This window comes from Polyodon spathula, chromosome 25 (assembly GCF_017654505.1).
Source record: "Polyodon spathula isolate WHYD16114869_AA chromosome 25, ASM1765450v1, whole genome shotgun sequence".
Lineage (NCBI taxonomy): Eukaryota > Metazoa > Chordata > Actinopteri > Acipenseriformes > Polyodontidae > Polyodon > Polyodon spathula.
In genome coordinates, this window is record NC_054558.1 from 16,252,904 (window position 1) to 16,269,417 (window position 16,514).

The 16,514-nt window shown below is 37.7% G+C and overlaps 1 protein-coding gene across 3 annotated transcripts; it reads right to left on the bottom strand.

The window, feature by feature from the left end:
- Positions 1–2,628: 2,628 nt before the first annotated feature.
- LOC121300006 (solute carrier family 35 member E4-like) lies at positions 2,629–16,300 on the bottom strand. 3 transcript variants are annotated; one of them, XM_041228330.1, is made up of 5 exons: positions 16,154–16,300; positions 13,100–13,688; positions 12,078–12,197; positions 8,100–8,695; positions 2,629–4,239 (listed from the first exon to the last, which is right to left on the bottom strand). In XM_041228330.1, exons 2-5 carry the CDS (start codon positions 13,357–13,359, stop codon positions 3,803–3,805), a joined length of 1,413 nt encoding a protein of 470 aa, XP_041084264.1. In that variant the 5' UTR covers positions 13,360–13,688; positions 16,154–16,300; the 3' UTR covers positions 2,629–3,802. The 3 variants fall into 3 exon arrangements, with proteins under 3 accessions (XP_041084264.1, XP_041084265.1, XP_041084266.1); XM_041228331.1 differs by lacking the exon at positions 16,154–16,300 and having other exon boundaries at positions 13,100–13,279; positions 13,585–14,544; XM_041228332.1 differs by lacking the exons at positions 12,078–12,197; positions 13,100–13,688; positions 16,154–16,300 and adding an exon at positions 9,412–9,904.
- Between the last annotated feature and the right edge of the window lie 214 nt (positions 16,301–16,514).

Sequence of the window (16,514 nt, forward strand, 5' to 3'; positions counted from 1 at the left end):
ACACGTTTACTATAGTAAAAGCAGTGTTTAATGGTGTAAGCATTGTGAAAGCATGGTTAAGCGATGATAAATGCAGTGTATAATTAAAGAATGTTGAAAATGTATCTTTTATACTTATTCCGCTGATCCTATTAGGAATTGATATGTTGTGTGCAGGGTTTCGCTAATAATTATCATCTCTTCAGTCTGCTCAAACTTTTTTTTTTTTTTTTTTTTACTTCAGAATTGTGTCACATCATCTATGCACAGGATGACACACAAGATGTGAGGTACTGGAATTTTGACAAATCCTTGAGAGTGATTGGTCGATTTCTCATACAAGCTATATAATATACAATTTCTACAGAACTGATTATCCAATTGTGATGAAAATGCATTCAGACATTGAGTATTAGAATCTGAGGATATAAAGAGAGGCTTGTCTGTCCATCCTTATTCCACGAGTACGTCTTTACTTGCATCTAGAGGCCTGCTTATCCAAATGTGAGAAAACCTGGTTGAGCCATTCTCTTTCACAAGATATTGAGGGTACTCAAAATATGTGGATAATTGGAGGCCTCTCTTCTGTGTGTAGTGATCTGTAATTCACAGAGCAGTACCTATGGTCTATACTGTAATGCTGAACAATACTCAGGGCTTTAATACTTTTTACAACTGCAGTAGGGGAAGTTATGAACATACTTGGCTGTGTTACATTAGTGCTTAAACAGGCAAAAAGAAACACTCTACCCCTTTAACCGTGAAGCCGGCATTTCACAAAAATGGCATTTTTTTTTTGAAGAGTGTTTGTAAACTAGAGGTTATAAACAGTTTTGAAACACGAGAATAAACTTGATCCAAACCACCGCTTCTTTGCAGAACACCTGGTCGCCTGAGTCAATAATGTTCAACAGGTGTGTCTTCAGAAACTCGGCACTGTCAATTGTTTTCTTCATCCTAACGATAAAGTCAAATAGGCATGGTTGTGTAAGCTCCATGGTTTGCATGCTACTTTTACATTCAAATTATTGCAGGCATTTAAAAATCTAGCAAATGGGCAACCCTGCTTGCCTAAAACCTAGCAGCGGGCAAAGCTAATTAACCAGTGTAAACCCCCCCCCCAAAAAAAAAAAAAACCTACAGCAGTGCACATGGTTTTATTTGTTTTATTAGCGATTGTATTATTTTGACATCATTTCACTCAGTGATCTGGGGAATCTTAGTCCATATCACAGAGAGCACTGTCACGTGACCACAAACAGTCTTGCACAAAGAAGACTGCACAGCGATCTGATTCAAGCATTCAACATTCTAAAAGGTAGGGACAATGTCAACCCAAGGGACTTTTTCAACCTGAAAAAAAAGAAACAAGGACCAGGGGTCACAAGTGGAGATTAGATAAAGGGGCATTCAGAACAGAAAATAGGAGGCATTTTTTTACACAGAGAATCTGGAACCAACTCCCCAGTATTGTTGTTGAAGCTGACACCCTTGAATCCTTTAAGAAGCTGCTCGATGAGATTCTGGGATCAATAAGCTACTAACATCCAAACGAGCAAGATGGGCTGAATGGCTCTTGTTTGTAAACTTTCTTATGTTCTTAACATCCAGGAGTACACTGAATTATTTCCTGCTGACTGGTAACAGTCAGAGTCCTAAATTGATGTTTTAAGATTGTTTTTTACTTTATAAGCCTGTGTTGTAAATACGACCAGTTTAGGTGGTCACAGTACTCTAAAAATAAAAGTAATAGAATACAGTATTCCAAAAAGACCATTTGGCGATTCCCATCAACGAGGGCTGAAGTATTCCGACTATGCCTTGTATGTGAATGAACTGATAAGTGGCAGGTTGGTTTTACTTACATCTCCAGGGGGCTTACATTTCTAAAGCTAAAAGTTCATTAGAGGGGTGCAAAAGAACTAGACTATCACTGAGATCTGCTTTCTTTTAGTCTGACTTTAACAGAATTAGTAATTGCTCAGCAGGCTGAGCTGTGTTGTGAATGTGAGCCTGTGTGATGTGTTTATTGAAACTGTACAGTATCTTGTCATATAGCAGGATTTCGGATCCCAGAGAACGTGAACAGCAGAAGTCAAGTAATCAAGTGTCAAATGTAACATCATTGTGGGACATTGCAGGTGTAACTGGAGATGAATTGCAGCCTATACTTATAGCTGACCTTGTCTCATAGCGTGAAGCAGCCTCCTCATTTCCACATAGGGTAAGAGAAACACTCAGTTGCTATTCTGAGAATAAAAGACAGGGATGCCTGGAAATATTCTCCCACATCAGAATCAATGCAAGTTTAATTTAAAAAAACAAACAAACACATTTAGGGGTTATTTTATTTAATTAAATTTAAATCGTTTACCCCTTGTTTTACCCCGATTTAGAATGTTTAAGAAGAAATGGTCCCTGACAATTTTGCTCACCAATGCAACACTCACTGTGGAATCCCCAGCAAAGGCCAGCGTTATCACAGTCACTCCCCTGACTGTCACAATGCACGACACACGGACAAGGCTTTACCAGCTACTGCTACTCAGGGATCAGGTGGTCTATTTTATAGAGTGTTGGATCCAACTACCACTCCCCTATAGCGATATTAATCTACTGTTTATAAAAAGAAAAAACTGTGGGAATAGGTCAGTGAAAATACATCAGTTTATATAAACAAGTGTCTTGAATTAAAATAGACAGAAACACAGAGACAACAAATCTTTCTTCAACCAGTATTTATACAGTCCTTCGTATTTGTAAAATACATAAATATAATAGTTATTTACGTCTAATGAAAACAGTATTGTTATATACAAGTTATACAAGAGTATATTTCAAAAGGCAGCCTTTTCAACCAAAAAAATAAATTATATTGTGCAAATTCACGTTTCACGTAAGGGTAAGTGACATCAACATTTGCATCAGTTCCATTGGTGCGATGCTTGTGATAGTATTTGTTTTAATACTAGATAGCTAAAGCACTGTGTTTTATAAAGGAGACAATGGGTAGGAAAGCTGGACCTAGTGCCATTGTAGTCTCCACCTTATTACCTCAAAGGCTATTAAAAACCTTCAAGTTAAGCAACTCTTTCAGCCTTTCATAAACACTGAAGCTAAAATGCATATTTACCAAGGGTTGGAAATTGTGAACAAAATTATTTCTGGCTATTGCTCAGAACTGAATCAAACTAGTAATGACACAATACTATGGGTACTATCTGGTACGACTCTAGCTGCCTAAAATGTACCCTGTGTGCAAATTTCTAAGCAAGAAAATCCAAAGTGATATTTTGTGCATGTTACTGCAACAGACCTTACCACAGGATTCTAGCTGTAACTATTTACTTTTATTTTTCTGAAAGGATTTGAATTTTGTGGCGCATTTGCAAAGTATTTCCTCCATTATTTGATTCAGTCCTAGTATTTTAAAAAGGAGAAAAGCGTTGCTTAATTTCACAAAACTAGAACCAGACTTCTGGTAATTGATACAATCCAAGGCCTCTTAAGCACTCTCAAGTTGTTTGTTTCTCATTTTGTAACACTGAATGTTCTCCTTTGAAAAAAATAGGCGTTCATTAAAATAAAAAAAGATGCTTCTAGTTTTATAGCCTTTAGTTTCACGTTAATTTCAATTTCAGCTGGGGAAACAAGGAAACTTTAAAATGGCACTAGTATTATGGCAGGTTAGTTTGAACAGACCTTCTTTATAACGGTTATGTGAAAGCCACTGTCTGTGATACAAACAAAGATAGCACACCACCCCTGGAAACACTGTAAACACTCTACACTTCCCCCCTGATCGCTCAGGGTGTCCGCTCACTCAGTCTTGGGAGTCCTTCTCTGGCTCGGAAGGCGTCTTTCTCGAATCTAAATATTCTGCAATGTAGTCTGTGTTTTGATACAGGACGATTCCTGAAAGCGTCAACACAACTCCAGCACAGCTCAGCGCTGAGAGTTCGCTGTCGAACAGGAACTGTGAGAGAAGCAGGTTTCCCACCACGTTTAAATTGCCCAGGATGTGCAGCGTAACGGCAGAGGTGAGGGTGAGGACACAGAAGCTGGCGAGGTTGTACAGGACTGACCCCAGGCAGCTCAGCAGGATGAACACCCACAGTCTGTGGTCATATTTAATAGGAGGCTCCAGCACTGCCCAGTTCTCCAGTGCAAGCGCAGCAATGAAGAGGATGCAAAAACTCGGAATGGCCATCAAGTAGAGCAGGAAGACTGAATTGATCTTTTCCTCTTTGAGGAGGATACCTGAAAACATAAAAGAAAACATGAGAACATTTACTAATGGTTCCAGTTAGCTGGTTGATCACAAAACCTTAAAAGGATCCCAAAGATTCAGTGTCAACAATATGGCTAGGTCACCTATTCCATCCCCTCACCCTTCGTCTCCTACTCTCTATCCTTAGTTGGCCTCCATTTAAGTTCCAACTGTTTGGTAATTTGTTTAAGGATTTTAAAGACTGCAATCAAATCCTCCCCAATTCTTACTTGCTGTAGGCTAAATCAATTCAGTTTTCTCAGTCTTCACAGCATAATCCCTAGGATTAGTTTGGTTGATCTTCTTTGGACACTGTCCAAGGCCACAATGTCCTTTTGGTACTGTTGTATCACCAGTGCATTTTAAAACCTTTGATTTGTACTCTATATTAGATTGAACTACTGTGTCACTCTGCATCAGTATTTGTAATAAAGAAGCACCTGCCAAATTAACTATTAAATTCAGTCTAGTCTAATGGCTTTCCACTGTGACTAAAATAGATATATCTCCTTTTTGAAAATGTCTTCTGTCTGTCCATCCCCAACTCGATAACTGCCATGATTCTGAACCACTATACACCTAATCTCCTACAGATGTTTCAGGGTGGCTAGACCCTGATAAACTCTCACTATTATTACACGATTTATAAGGACCCCCTTTACGTGAATACACTGGTTTATATATAACTTTAAAAAGAAGAGATTTGAGGAATGTGCACAAAGTAGAAAATACAATCTATTCAGGACGTTTGACGCCACAGAATTTTCCACTCTAAAATTTAACTGAATGAATAAAGCCATTATATGAGGCAAGACACCCCCCTTCACTATGCAAATACATAAAGCTATAAAGTTCAGTTTCTACAATTGATCCAAATCAATGGTTTACTACAGTAGCTCCATCTACTGTAAACAGCCTATAGTGACAGGTAGGGGTGTGCTGATACTCTTACTAACCTTCAAGACATTTCAATTCATTAGTTATTAATTAAATGGAGTGTTAATTACTCAACACAAAGCAATGTGGCCCCTCGGTTTCACACTTAATATCGATCTGGCACAGTGCTGTTACATATGAAACTTGCCGTGATCAAGCTAACTAAAAATATGTTTATTCGATAAGCGATTATTTGTATTACCTTCCTTTTAGTCTTTTGATATTCAATTTAATTTTCTTAGAAATGTGCCAACTTTGCAGTGAATTGTGGGATTGTAGTCCTGGGCAGGAAGTTCTCTCGGATTAAACCCTACAAAGAAATACAAATCCTAGTTTCCACAATCGGTTGCTAGTTTTGCTAAATATTTTGTTTAGTTTGCAGCCTCAGCATGGCAGTAAAAATGTCCCAGATGAGAGGAAAATTTGCTTCCAATTGGCTTTTAAAACTCAGTTGTAAAGGTCAGCTCTTCTTGTTTTGAATTCAGTACATTCACAAACAGGTTTGTTTTTGATTTACTTAATACTTACTGACATACAGCATTTCTTAAAAGGTAATGACGAGTATCAGCACCCCTGAGTCATAGTCAGTTAATTTACCAGACTGTCTATTAATATTCTGCTGCTTAACTAGCATTACCCTTGTGTCACTGTTTCTGCCAAGAAGTGTTTACAAGGAGCCAGTCACAGTCACTTCCTATTCCCATAGATGGAGAAAGATCAGATGAGGGAGTCTTTTGCTTTTTTTTTTTTTTTTTTTTTTTTTACTACAGCTTACTAGACAGATAATACTTGTAATTTAAGCACAGCAACATGTACAGTAATGTAATACTTATTTTAGAAGCATTACATCACACTTGAACTAATAGCCTGTAGACACTTTCTGATTTAGGGTTCACTGGAAGTTCAGTGTTATTTTAGGGTCCTTCAAAATGTGGGCCCTTGTGCACGGATCATCCATCTGTCCATCTGTCTGCAAGTCAACTGTCTTGAATTTTCAAGACTTTCTCCCTAGCCTCCTGTAGGCCTTCCGGATTGCATTTGGTTACAATCAGAAACACATTTTCTACAATGGGCAAGGCTCTATAAAATGGGAAATTTGCCAAGCCAAAAATGAACTATTGCATGGAAGCTGATTCACCTTTAATGGAACTACCACAGGGTATGTGTTGCCTACTTTGCATCCATTTTTTACATCTATCAGCATTATGAGAGGTGATAAATATGAAAAGATAATATGGAATGTTAAGACGGAACATTCATTTCTGCAAATATACCCTTTAGCAGTTAAAGGTGAACTTTCACAGTGAATACTTTTGGCCAACACCTGTAGACAAAACGCCCCATTTTATAGACGCTGTACAAGTACTTACAAGATAATGCACACCCTTTGTATGTGCATGCTCTAGTTTTATAATTACCTTGTTGAAATGTGTAACTAAAATGACCAGGTGCCATAAATTAAGCCGATGATATTTCGCAAGCAACTGGTTCTGCAACACTTTAAAACAAAGGATGCACATGCATTTCAAAGTAACATCTGAATGTGTTTTGTACTTATTTAGCAATTTATTTATTTCAATTCCGAAGAGATTTAAAAACAGCCAGCCAATCCATAGGATTCATAATTTGCAGTTATTTGAAAGTGTAACCCTATTTTTCTTCCATGGTTGCAAGGTCTAGAGGTGAGAAATAGCTTAATCCATGTTTAAAAAGATCACGATGTACAGTAGTTCACTCTTCAATATGTGCATTGCGATGTTACAATTCCTTTCTTAGACAGCAGCAAGCTGCATATGTCAGGCAGCACCTGTCACATGCCAACCTAGCGCATACATAAAACAGGTCTGTGTGGAGATCAATTTCATATCTGCAACTATGTAACCTTCATTTCCTAAATCCTTAGAATATATCAGAAGATGTCTTCTACAATAAAACAGTCCTGGGTTAATCCATGTGCACATATCCAATTTTACACTGACCGTCTATTCCTGTATGCAGAGAAAAACCTTGATTGAAAATCTATGAGTGACATGACCACATTTGTGTCCCTGGGTCCCACAAGGGATATCGCGTTTTGTTATAGTACTGAAACCCGATCTAATATAACCAGGAATATGACATCTTGAACGGTCATGTTATTTATAGGAGTTTCAGGAATTACGGAAACTCCAAGGCATGACACTCCAGTACTGTGGCCGTAGGTCACCATGGAGACAACATGTACATGCTCTTTGGTAACTCCGTACCACACAACACTCATTTGTGTTTGGGATCAAAGTAAAGGCAGATTAAGAACCAGTAGGGAAGTCCCAAATGTGATCCCATCAAACTTTATTGTAGAAGGCTGGCAACTCCACTACAAACTGAAAAGGTACAGGCTGGACACAAGATCCAACAGGCTAGGAGTGTATGTTGAAAGTTTGGTGAAGACAGATGCTGACACAGAGGAAAGGGATCCTCTTTTTCTTCAATCAAGACAGTAAAATAGTTTTCATGTAACAGAGTTAAAATAATGTAGTCATTTATACATTATTATAAATGCAAAGATGGAAGTAGCAAGAGAATGCCTTTACTGACACAGTGGTTAAAAGAGAGCCAGCACTAACATCGAGAAAAGTAATTCATGACTTCAATCTGTAACCAACACCCCTGATAAAAGGCCCGGTATGTTGAACTGTAAATATGTTAGAAGTCCCTGTTAAAACAGCAACCTTTTTTAGTTGGCAGAGTAGCACTTTAGGAAGGAGGGATGGTGTGTGCCTGCAACTAAAACTACTTACATGGACAGCCAACAACCTCTCAAATAAAATGGGGGAAAAAAAGGGAACCCATGGAAAAAGCAGTAAAGAGTCACCCTGGAATGTAAAACTGAGCAACAGGAAAGAAAAGCCAACGCTGTACAAATACCACTTACTCTGTTGAATGGATTTGACACCTCGTAGCATTGTAGCAGCACAGACAAAGAAACATCCCTTCGGATGGAACTGCACTTCTCCCATGATGCTGAAAGAGGCTCCCAGGCAAATGGGCATCATAGCTGTGTACTTCAGTATATGATGCTGCTTTCCAAGAATGAGGGCAGAAATGGCAAGGGTAAACAGTGGGGTGGTGGTGTAGATCATCTGTGCAAAGGACAGCTGAACATAATTCAGCCCAACATTCCCAAAGGCAATACTGGCACAAAAAGTTAAACTTAACATAAAAATCTTGAATTTGGCATTGGCACTGAGATCACGGTCGCTGCCCCTCTGCTTCACGAATCTCAGCTTGATCAGTCCATAATCAATGATAATAGCTGTGAGCATATGCAGGGATGACAATAACAGAGGATACCTGAAATTGTACACTGCAAATATCCATTTGTTTAAGCTTGATATTGTAGTGCCAGTTACAAGCCATACAAAAACAGCAGTCAGGAGATGGAGCATTTCCTTTGGCGTCCTTCCAGCCCGTTTCTTTCCACACTTTAGGAACCCATCAGTTGATATCATGTTCAAGTCATCTTTTTTTCTGAAACAAACACATTTTTTAAGAGACAAAACTTACTATGCCTTAAAAATCGGATTGTTTTAGATTCTGACGCAATGTGAATTCTTTCCTTAAGACTGTTCTTTTGAAAACTAGTTCTCATTTTCAAAAACTGTCTGTTGCTAAGACTGTAATGACAGAGGTTTCCACGCCTTTAACACGCGTTGTGTGCGGTTGCAGGGTGTTGCAATCGTGGGTAATTCGCTTAGCCTCTGCACGACCAGTGTATTAAGACACGCTGTACTCCATTGCCGGTGAAAACAACACATCACGGGTTTACATTGCGTGTGTCTGGTCTGTAAAATTTTAATTTCAAAAAAACACAATCATGTAACTAACATTTTTAGAAAAGCTTTCCCACAAACCTAGCGTGAAAGAACGTCCTTCATTTAAATCACGTGACCAGGGCAGAGCACTGCGTCTAGCAGAACCAAAACAATTCTATGTTTAACGCTGCATTCAGAATACTGTAATCCCATTCTTCATTATTTCTGAGCATAACACAAACAAATAACTATTGAGTCATGAATAAAACATATTTTAAACTGCTTTCGATTCGGAATGGTCTAGGCTGTGGATACATTTACGACGCCTTCAGTTTAATATAACAATCACTATAATAATTACAATAACATCATTTAAAATAACACAAAATAAAAAGCAGACTGTATACTATAAATATGACGAAAAATACTTACGTTAGTGTTAAATGCCCCAAAATTCGTAAAACGGTCTGCAGTGCTATCACAAAAAAAAATGTTCAAGTAACAATGAATGACCTAATTACATCTACTTCTGTATTGTTGATGTCATAGCCGAATATAATCTATAATCGTTCGATACACAGACGATATAATGCAATCTGGTGTTTTCCCTGAATAATTTTAGTTAGACAAAACGGACCCTCATTCACTGCTTGCTCATCGCGGAGTTGCACATTCTGACTGGACGACTAAATCATTACCGCTGAGAGTCGTAACCGTGAGACGAAGTAATAGCTTCCTGATATAAATACAAAAGGGGAAGTCCAGCCCACGCACCGGCTAGTCGTTGTCGCTCTCTACACAGAATCAAGGATCACAACGCGACAAACGTCAGATCCCAAATGTAGACCAGTTCTGTTTAGACAGATGGAAATATTATTAATGTGACCCTACACACCGCGCAGGTTTAGGAGAACTGATTGTTTTAGCTTTAAAACAAACAAACAAACCTACAGGACGTGAGACACGTTTACTGCATTGTTGTTATTTGAAAGAATATTGCGTTTTAATTAAAAAAAAAAAAAAAAAAAAATCAAATCTAGTTGATAACGTGTAATCTGCCTCGCGTAGTTTGCAAATCGCTTAAATATTATGTATCTTTTGGATCAGCAGTACAAGTAAAATAAGACCACGTACATCGGATTAAAATGTGGCTGTGAAAAAGTCCTTCCTGACAAATGTACATAAAACATATCGCTAATTATAGCCCATTTTACTCCTCTCAGCCAAATTGCATCACCCACCTACGCCCGCACAGGGATTTGCAAAATTCAGCTTGTTGCTAGGGCTGATGACTGTTGCTAACAGTAACAACCTTGGTCTGGCTGTCACTTGTCAGGGAGAGGCGGGTGGATGGGCGGTGCTTAGGAAGAGTACCGTACATAACTTTTCTTTCGACATCGTCAGAATCGCGAATACATTACCCCAATTCAAGTGCAAAATAAATGGAACATTGCTTTCCCATTCTATGAAAACTGTGTTAGGCAACCACTGACTAGTTGTCGTTGACACTGTCCCAGAAGCTTATGTTGCCTGAAGAACCAAAGTGTACGAATGAAGGCCACCGAGGTAAACTCATTTAAAAATATAACCAGCATTCCAATAATCCAGGAACTACAAAGGTCACGCCTCCCATTTCCAGAGCTTAATATTGACCTTTCACAAATAGAACATTTCAGACCCAGCTGGTCTAAACACCTCTACCAGGAAAGCTGCAATCAAGCTCACATGCACTTTTAATAAACAAACAAAAAAACTAAAAGGCACACTGGCCAAAATAAAGGTGTTAACAAAATACAAATATGTAGGCAGGGCATTCGCCTTCACCACTAACAAAAACACAGATCCAAAGACAATAACAATACACAAACTAACTCCCTCCACCAAACAAAGTATTTTTTTTGTTTGTTTTTCCCCCTTTAATCCCATGTGGCTGATGCCTAATTAATCATCACTTATTCAATAAAGGCTCCAGCCACATTCTCACATTTCTGGAAGGGCTAGGAAATTAACCCCATCCCTGCCAACCACCACCAAAACACCACAAACAACATAAGTTACAGGCAGGGCTCTGCCCAGCCACAGAAAAAAGACAAAGCTTGCAATAAGATGAAGCTTGCGGAAAAAAAACAACTCCATAATTGAAACGAGTTGTATAGTTCTGTTGCAGGAAATGTGGGGTGGTGTAGCCTGAATGAACAATATAAAAAGTGGACTCTTTATCTTGATGCAGGTTGAAACAGAGTCTATTTTACACAAAAACAAAAACGTGTTTACGTTACCCCCTTCCCACATTTGTTTAAATTACAATGCTGTCTGCAGACTCTACCAGTACGTATTTTGCATACAAACGTCTCACATACGCAAACTCAGCATTGCCAGCAATGTTATACAATCTGTTAGATGGCTTATTTAACATAGCATTGTGTTGTATACCTCTTGCCAAATTAGTAGCAATACAATGGACAATACTTGATCATTATCCCATGTTAATACTAAACAGTGTACACAGTGTCAGAAACATAATATAATATAACGTAATATACCAAAATGATAATGGTTTAGGTATGTTTCACATGAAAACAACAGACATTTACTAATTACATGACTTTTCTTTTGAGCAGTGAGTATTTAAAAATGAAGTGCACAATATTAGGCCTTAAATGTGTCAGATTAAATTGTATCATACAAAAAATAAAATGTGGAATTGAATAAAGTACATGGCGATACATTCTGTTTAAATGTCAAAGTTCTTACAATCATGTGGTGAAATGCTGATGATTGCAACAGCTCCTTGTCCAAACTACCACTTGCTTTTTCTTAAAATGAACGTGTCTCCATGTTCAATTTTATAATCTGCAATGCTTGCAACAGAAAAAAATCAAGTCATAAAAAAATGAGAAACACCCGCCACAACACTGTCAGTAGGGCTGTAGGGCCACTATGGGTAGCCAGTATAAAAATGTTAGCTATGCTCCTGTACCTTATCCATTGTTACCAAAAACAACAGGGAGATGCAGCTTGTATATTATAGAACAACAGTTGGCACTGCTTTTGAAATTATCAGCGATGCAAGTGCTAATGATTTCTTTTTTTCTCACCTTTTATCAGGTGTGTCTGGAGACTTGATGAGCTGCCAGTAGGTCCAGTCTGCCTGCTGGGTCAACACTCCCTTAACAGTGGTCAAGTAAGGACCCCATAGGCTATCCACTGTCTCATACCTGCAGTGTCAAAATAATTAATCAGTATTTTATCAGAGAATGAAAACAGCCGACATCAGCATGTATCACAGTATTTTCTACTTGCTTGGTTTTGGTGCTGTGCCACACCTTTTCTCTTAGCGGTATAATCAGCTCCATGATAAACCGCTATCATCGTTCAATTAAAGACGAACTGTGTAAGGCTGTTCACAATAGTTTATTTTATGATAAGAGACTATCCTCATTCAAGATTTGGGGCTTGGAGCAGGAAAGTTTGCTCTATATTAAACTACAGTTTGGAAATCGCCCCACCCGATATCCAGTACTTTGCTTTTTAAACTAAATGCGTTACTAAAATGATCATGGTCAGTCCCATGATAAGTCTTATATATTACATGATTCCCCTGCATGACTAGACTTTCTCATTGAATGTATACAATATTAATGTGACATCTGGGATTAAAAATTACCCTGGTGTAACTTAACTAAGGTGTTCCACAAAAGGTAAAATTCTACTTTTGAAAGAGGTGCTGAGTGTTCAATTTTGCATTTATTCAAATCAAATGACACCATGTTGCTAAGCAAATGAGGAGCTTGTGGATTATTCATCTCTCCTCATTCGTTGAATAACTACAGTACTCCATCAACATTCATAGCACTGTATATCCTGTATGTGCCATCTACCTCTATTATCACAAAATACAGTAAACTGCACCGTGAACAAGGGGGAGAGTGAAAACAAAATGCATAAACTACATTTTAACTCTGGCACTAAGGGATTGTACACAGCCAGTCTGGTGGTGGTTTTTATTTTTATTATTTAAAAACTATAGATATTTATATATCTATATTAGACTGCTATTTTAAAAGTGCATTCAGTGGTTGAGGTTTAAAAAGTACAGCCTTTATGATGTTGAGTTTACCGCAGGATACACCAGTTTTGTACAGCATAATACTGCTGTGTTCTAGAGCGGGACCCATAACAGACAAACAGCTGATTGGACAGTCTCCAGGACGCTGTCCTATCCAGGTAACAGAGCAGAGCCCGGACCGGGCAAGGCATGTGCTGTCTACGGACCTCCTCTGACTCGTACGGGGTTGGTCTGAAAGTTACCAAAACCACTGGTTGGTTAATATGGAATGAGACCACTGTACAGCAAATAACTTTGTACATAAAACACATAAGATTAGAAGGTTTATTTCCCAAAGTGATATTAAGTGGGGTGGAAATGAGTTGTATTACTGTTAAATGTGAGTGATCTTAAACCATGATATATCCAAAGTGAAAAAAAAAAAAACACACTGCCTAAAGATGTTCTAACTGTAGTCACTCTAAACAAAAGAACACATAGGCATTTAAAACAAGAGAGGTAGTATACATATTAGATTTTGAAAAGTTTAATCTTACCACACATCTTTCCAGAGAAGTTTTTTCTAAATCAGAGCCATCCTTTAAAATGTGCTGATCCTTTTCTGGTTTACTGGTGTGTGACTCTACATCTCACACATCCCCTGCCATAAACATGAGCAAAGTGCAGTGACAGTGAGTGCAGTGTAAGGCTGACCTGTGACAAAAGTAGAACACTAAGCTATTCTGATTACAGACAGCCAGGGCAGGTCACTCAATTAATCACTGGGACTGCATTGCAGTTTGAGCCATTTCAGGTTTTATTATGAGCCTAATTAGACACTCTCATGCTTCTTATGTATACTTTGGATATTCAAGCTCACAGTAAAACATGGAATGGCTCAGACTGACATGTAGACATCACTATTACAGACACAACAGCAGAGATGATTTAGGTTAGTAGGTGGTGCTGTGGTACTTTCTTAAATATTCTTTTACCGCCTCCTTATCTTTTCATGATGTTTTCTATTCACTCTGAGTGGTTCTTACTGCATTACTAAAATACTGGGTTAGAGTGCTTCCATAGAAACATGGGGTGCTGCCATAGAAACTTACAACTAGATTACCCTTTTTATAGAAGCCAGCGTCATCCAATGTTCTGCCACTTTGGATTAGGGTTCTTTTTGTTTTGCAGGCAATACACAGCTGTGCACTAGATGGCGCTGGCACCTGCTAATATAAACCACTGGCTGATCTAGCCTCCATGCATGTCTATACCAAGGAACTTAAACTGAAGAGCAGCTCCTGAACTCTGAGCCAAATTACCTTCACACAGGTCTATTGCAACATTTGAGTAACTGCTTGATAGTAACACTCATACAAAGACGAGGGGAGAGTAAAAATAAAAAGTAAGAAAGCATTATTTGTCGCTGCTTACTCCTATATTACTTTACACATGACTTAACCACATGATCACAAGGTTCACACAGGTTATCAGCAGAGAAGTGGCAATACTTGGCACTTGAATAAGCTTATGCTCCAGTGCCAAGTTTACAAAATTTGTTTTCTTAAAGAAAAAAAAATAGCTTTCAAAAACTTTTAACAGGCCCCACTAATGTTACTGAAGTGTTATTCACTGAGCTTATAGCTCAGGAATCAAAACAGGTATTTTAAATCCCTTTTTTAATGACAGTAATGACAATGCTCTACAGGAAACACCGTATTTTATAGGAGCTTATAATTCCACTTTGTGCTTTAGAGGGCAAACACGAGGAGACCATTCAGCATCCTCCCTTCTGTACTCAATCTCCACTTTATTTACAACTGTGTCCATTGGTCCTGGTTTCTGTGCTATGCTTAAAATATTGGTTCAGGTTAACTTTGCCAACTAAGACTTCAATAAAGTTCCCCCTAATTCTGCTTTGTTCCAAACTAAACAGGTTGCTTTCACCCAACGAATTGCTTCCCCACACGGTGTAATGAAATAATACTGCCTTACAATTACAATATTAGTTTGACTATAAGGGACTAGTTACTTCTTTGAGCCCTAACTGTACAGAAAGCTAGTCCTAGTTCAAGAAAAAAAAGCATATATCTTTTACTACAATTGACCAAGATTGATAGTTTCAAGTCCTTTGGCTTGACTTGCATTATCACAGGCAACTGATAGTCAAGTAGCATTCAGTTTGAACGAAAATGACTACTTTACTGACACATATGTAATTATATATATATATATATATATATATATATATATATATATATATATATATATGTGTGTGTGTGTGTGTGTATATATATATATATATATATATATATATATATATATATATATATATATATACACACACACACACACACACATACATACACACTATTAATTTGGGTCCATGAAACACTTACAAGTATAACTCATTCGTTTACTGTTTTTTCAATGATGTCACGTTCATCCTAAAAATGACCGTGATTCTGTCGACTAAATAGATGAGTGATATACTCATATATATATATTATATATATATATCATATATATATTAATATATATATATTATATATATATGTGTTGACCGATCTTCTGAAAGCCCTCTTGTCACTCTAAAAATAAAAGAACACATAGGCATTTAAAACAAGACAAGCAGTATACATATTAGATTTTAAAAAGTTTAATCTTAACACATATCTTTCCAGAGACAATGGAGAAAACCCCAAGCACAATCAGTGCCAAAAACGTCGAACGAATAGATTTTGATATTACCCGTTTCAAAAGACAAGTTTTTAAATGATTGAAACATTTCCTTCAGAAAATTGTTTTTGGCGTTCCTTCCCTTAGGTCCTTTTACAAAATACTGAAAAGCAGATGCCCTGACTGTGGTCAAATACAATTGACAGTAATTTACAGTATCTGCGCACACAATAAAGGCACGTGTTTGTGACTTTTACATAGCCAGATCTCAAAATAAATAATAAAGACACGCAAATATACACAGAACACATACCGATATATGCTTAACGTATACAATGGTAAAACTAACAGCATAGGAAAGGGCAGAAAGTCAGTCATAGCTAATTATATATTTTTAAAAAATGGTAAATCCATACAACATACACTAAGCATGATAAAAACACTTACCAAGGCTTTAGTTGTATTGTCTGTTTTACGAATTTGTTAAGACTGATCATTTAGCTGTATGTAATCAAACTGTTTGTGACCACAGTACTAAGAGACAGTCCTCACGCTAAAAATCTTAACAAAAAGTAAACTCAGTGTACCCGACCATAGTAACTTTCGATATGAACTATTTTGAGTAAGCAGCAAAAATCACATGACATTGACTGCCTTGAATATAGAAATTTCAACAACACACGTTTCAACACGGCGTTGTCTTGACTGAAAAACACATCGACCAATCAGAGCTCGCTTTCACTTGTCAATCAAAAGAGCGCCAGTGCGTGTGTGTCCCTACATGTCCGACGTCATGCGTTAATAATAT

Excerpts from the sequence above, each read along its gene's own strand:
- LOC121300006 (XM_041228330.1), bottom strand. The coding sequence starts at position 13,359 with ATGTGTTTTATGTACAAAGTTATTTGCTGTACAGTGGTCTCATTCCAT. Across the intron at positions 8,696-12,077 it reads CCAGACACACCTGATAAAAG|AAAAAAAGATGACTTGAACA; the intron begins GTGAGAAAAAAA and ends TGTTTGTTTCAG. Across the intron at positions 4,240-8,099 it reads TGTCAAATCCATTCAACAGA|GTATCCTCCTCAAAGAGGAA; the intron begins GTAAGTGGTATT and ends TTATGTTTTCAG.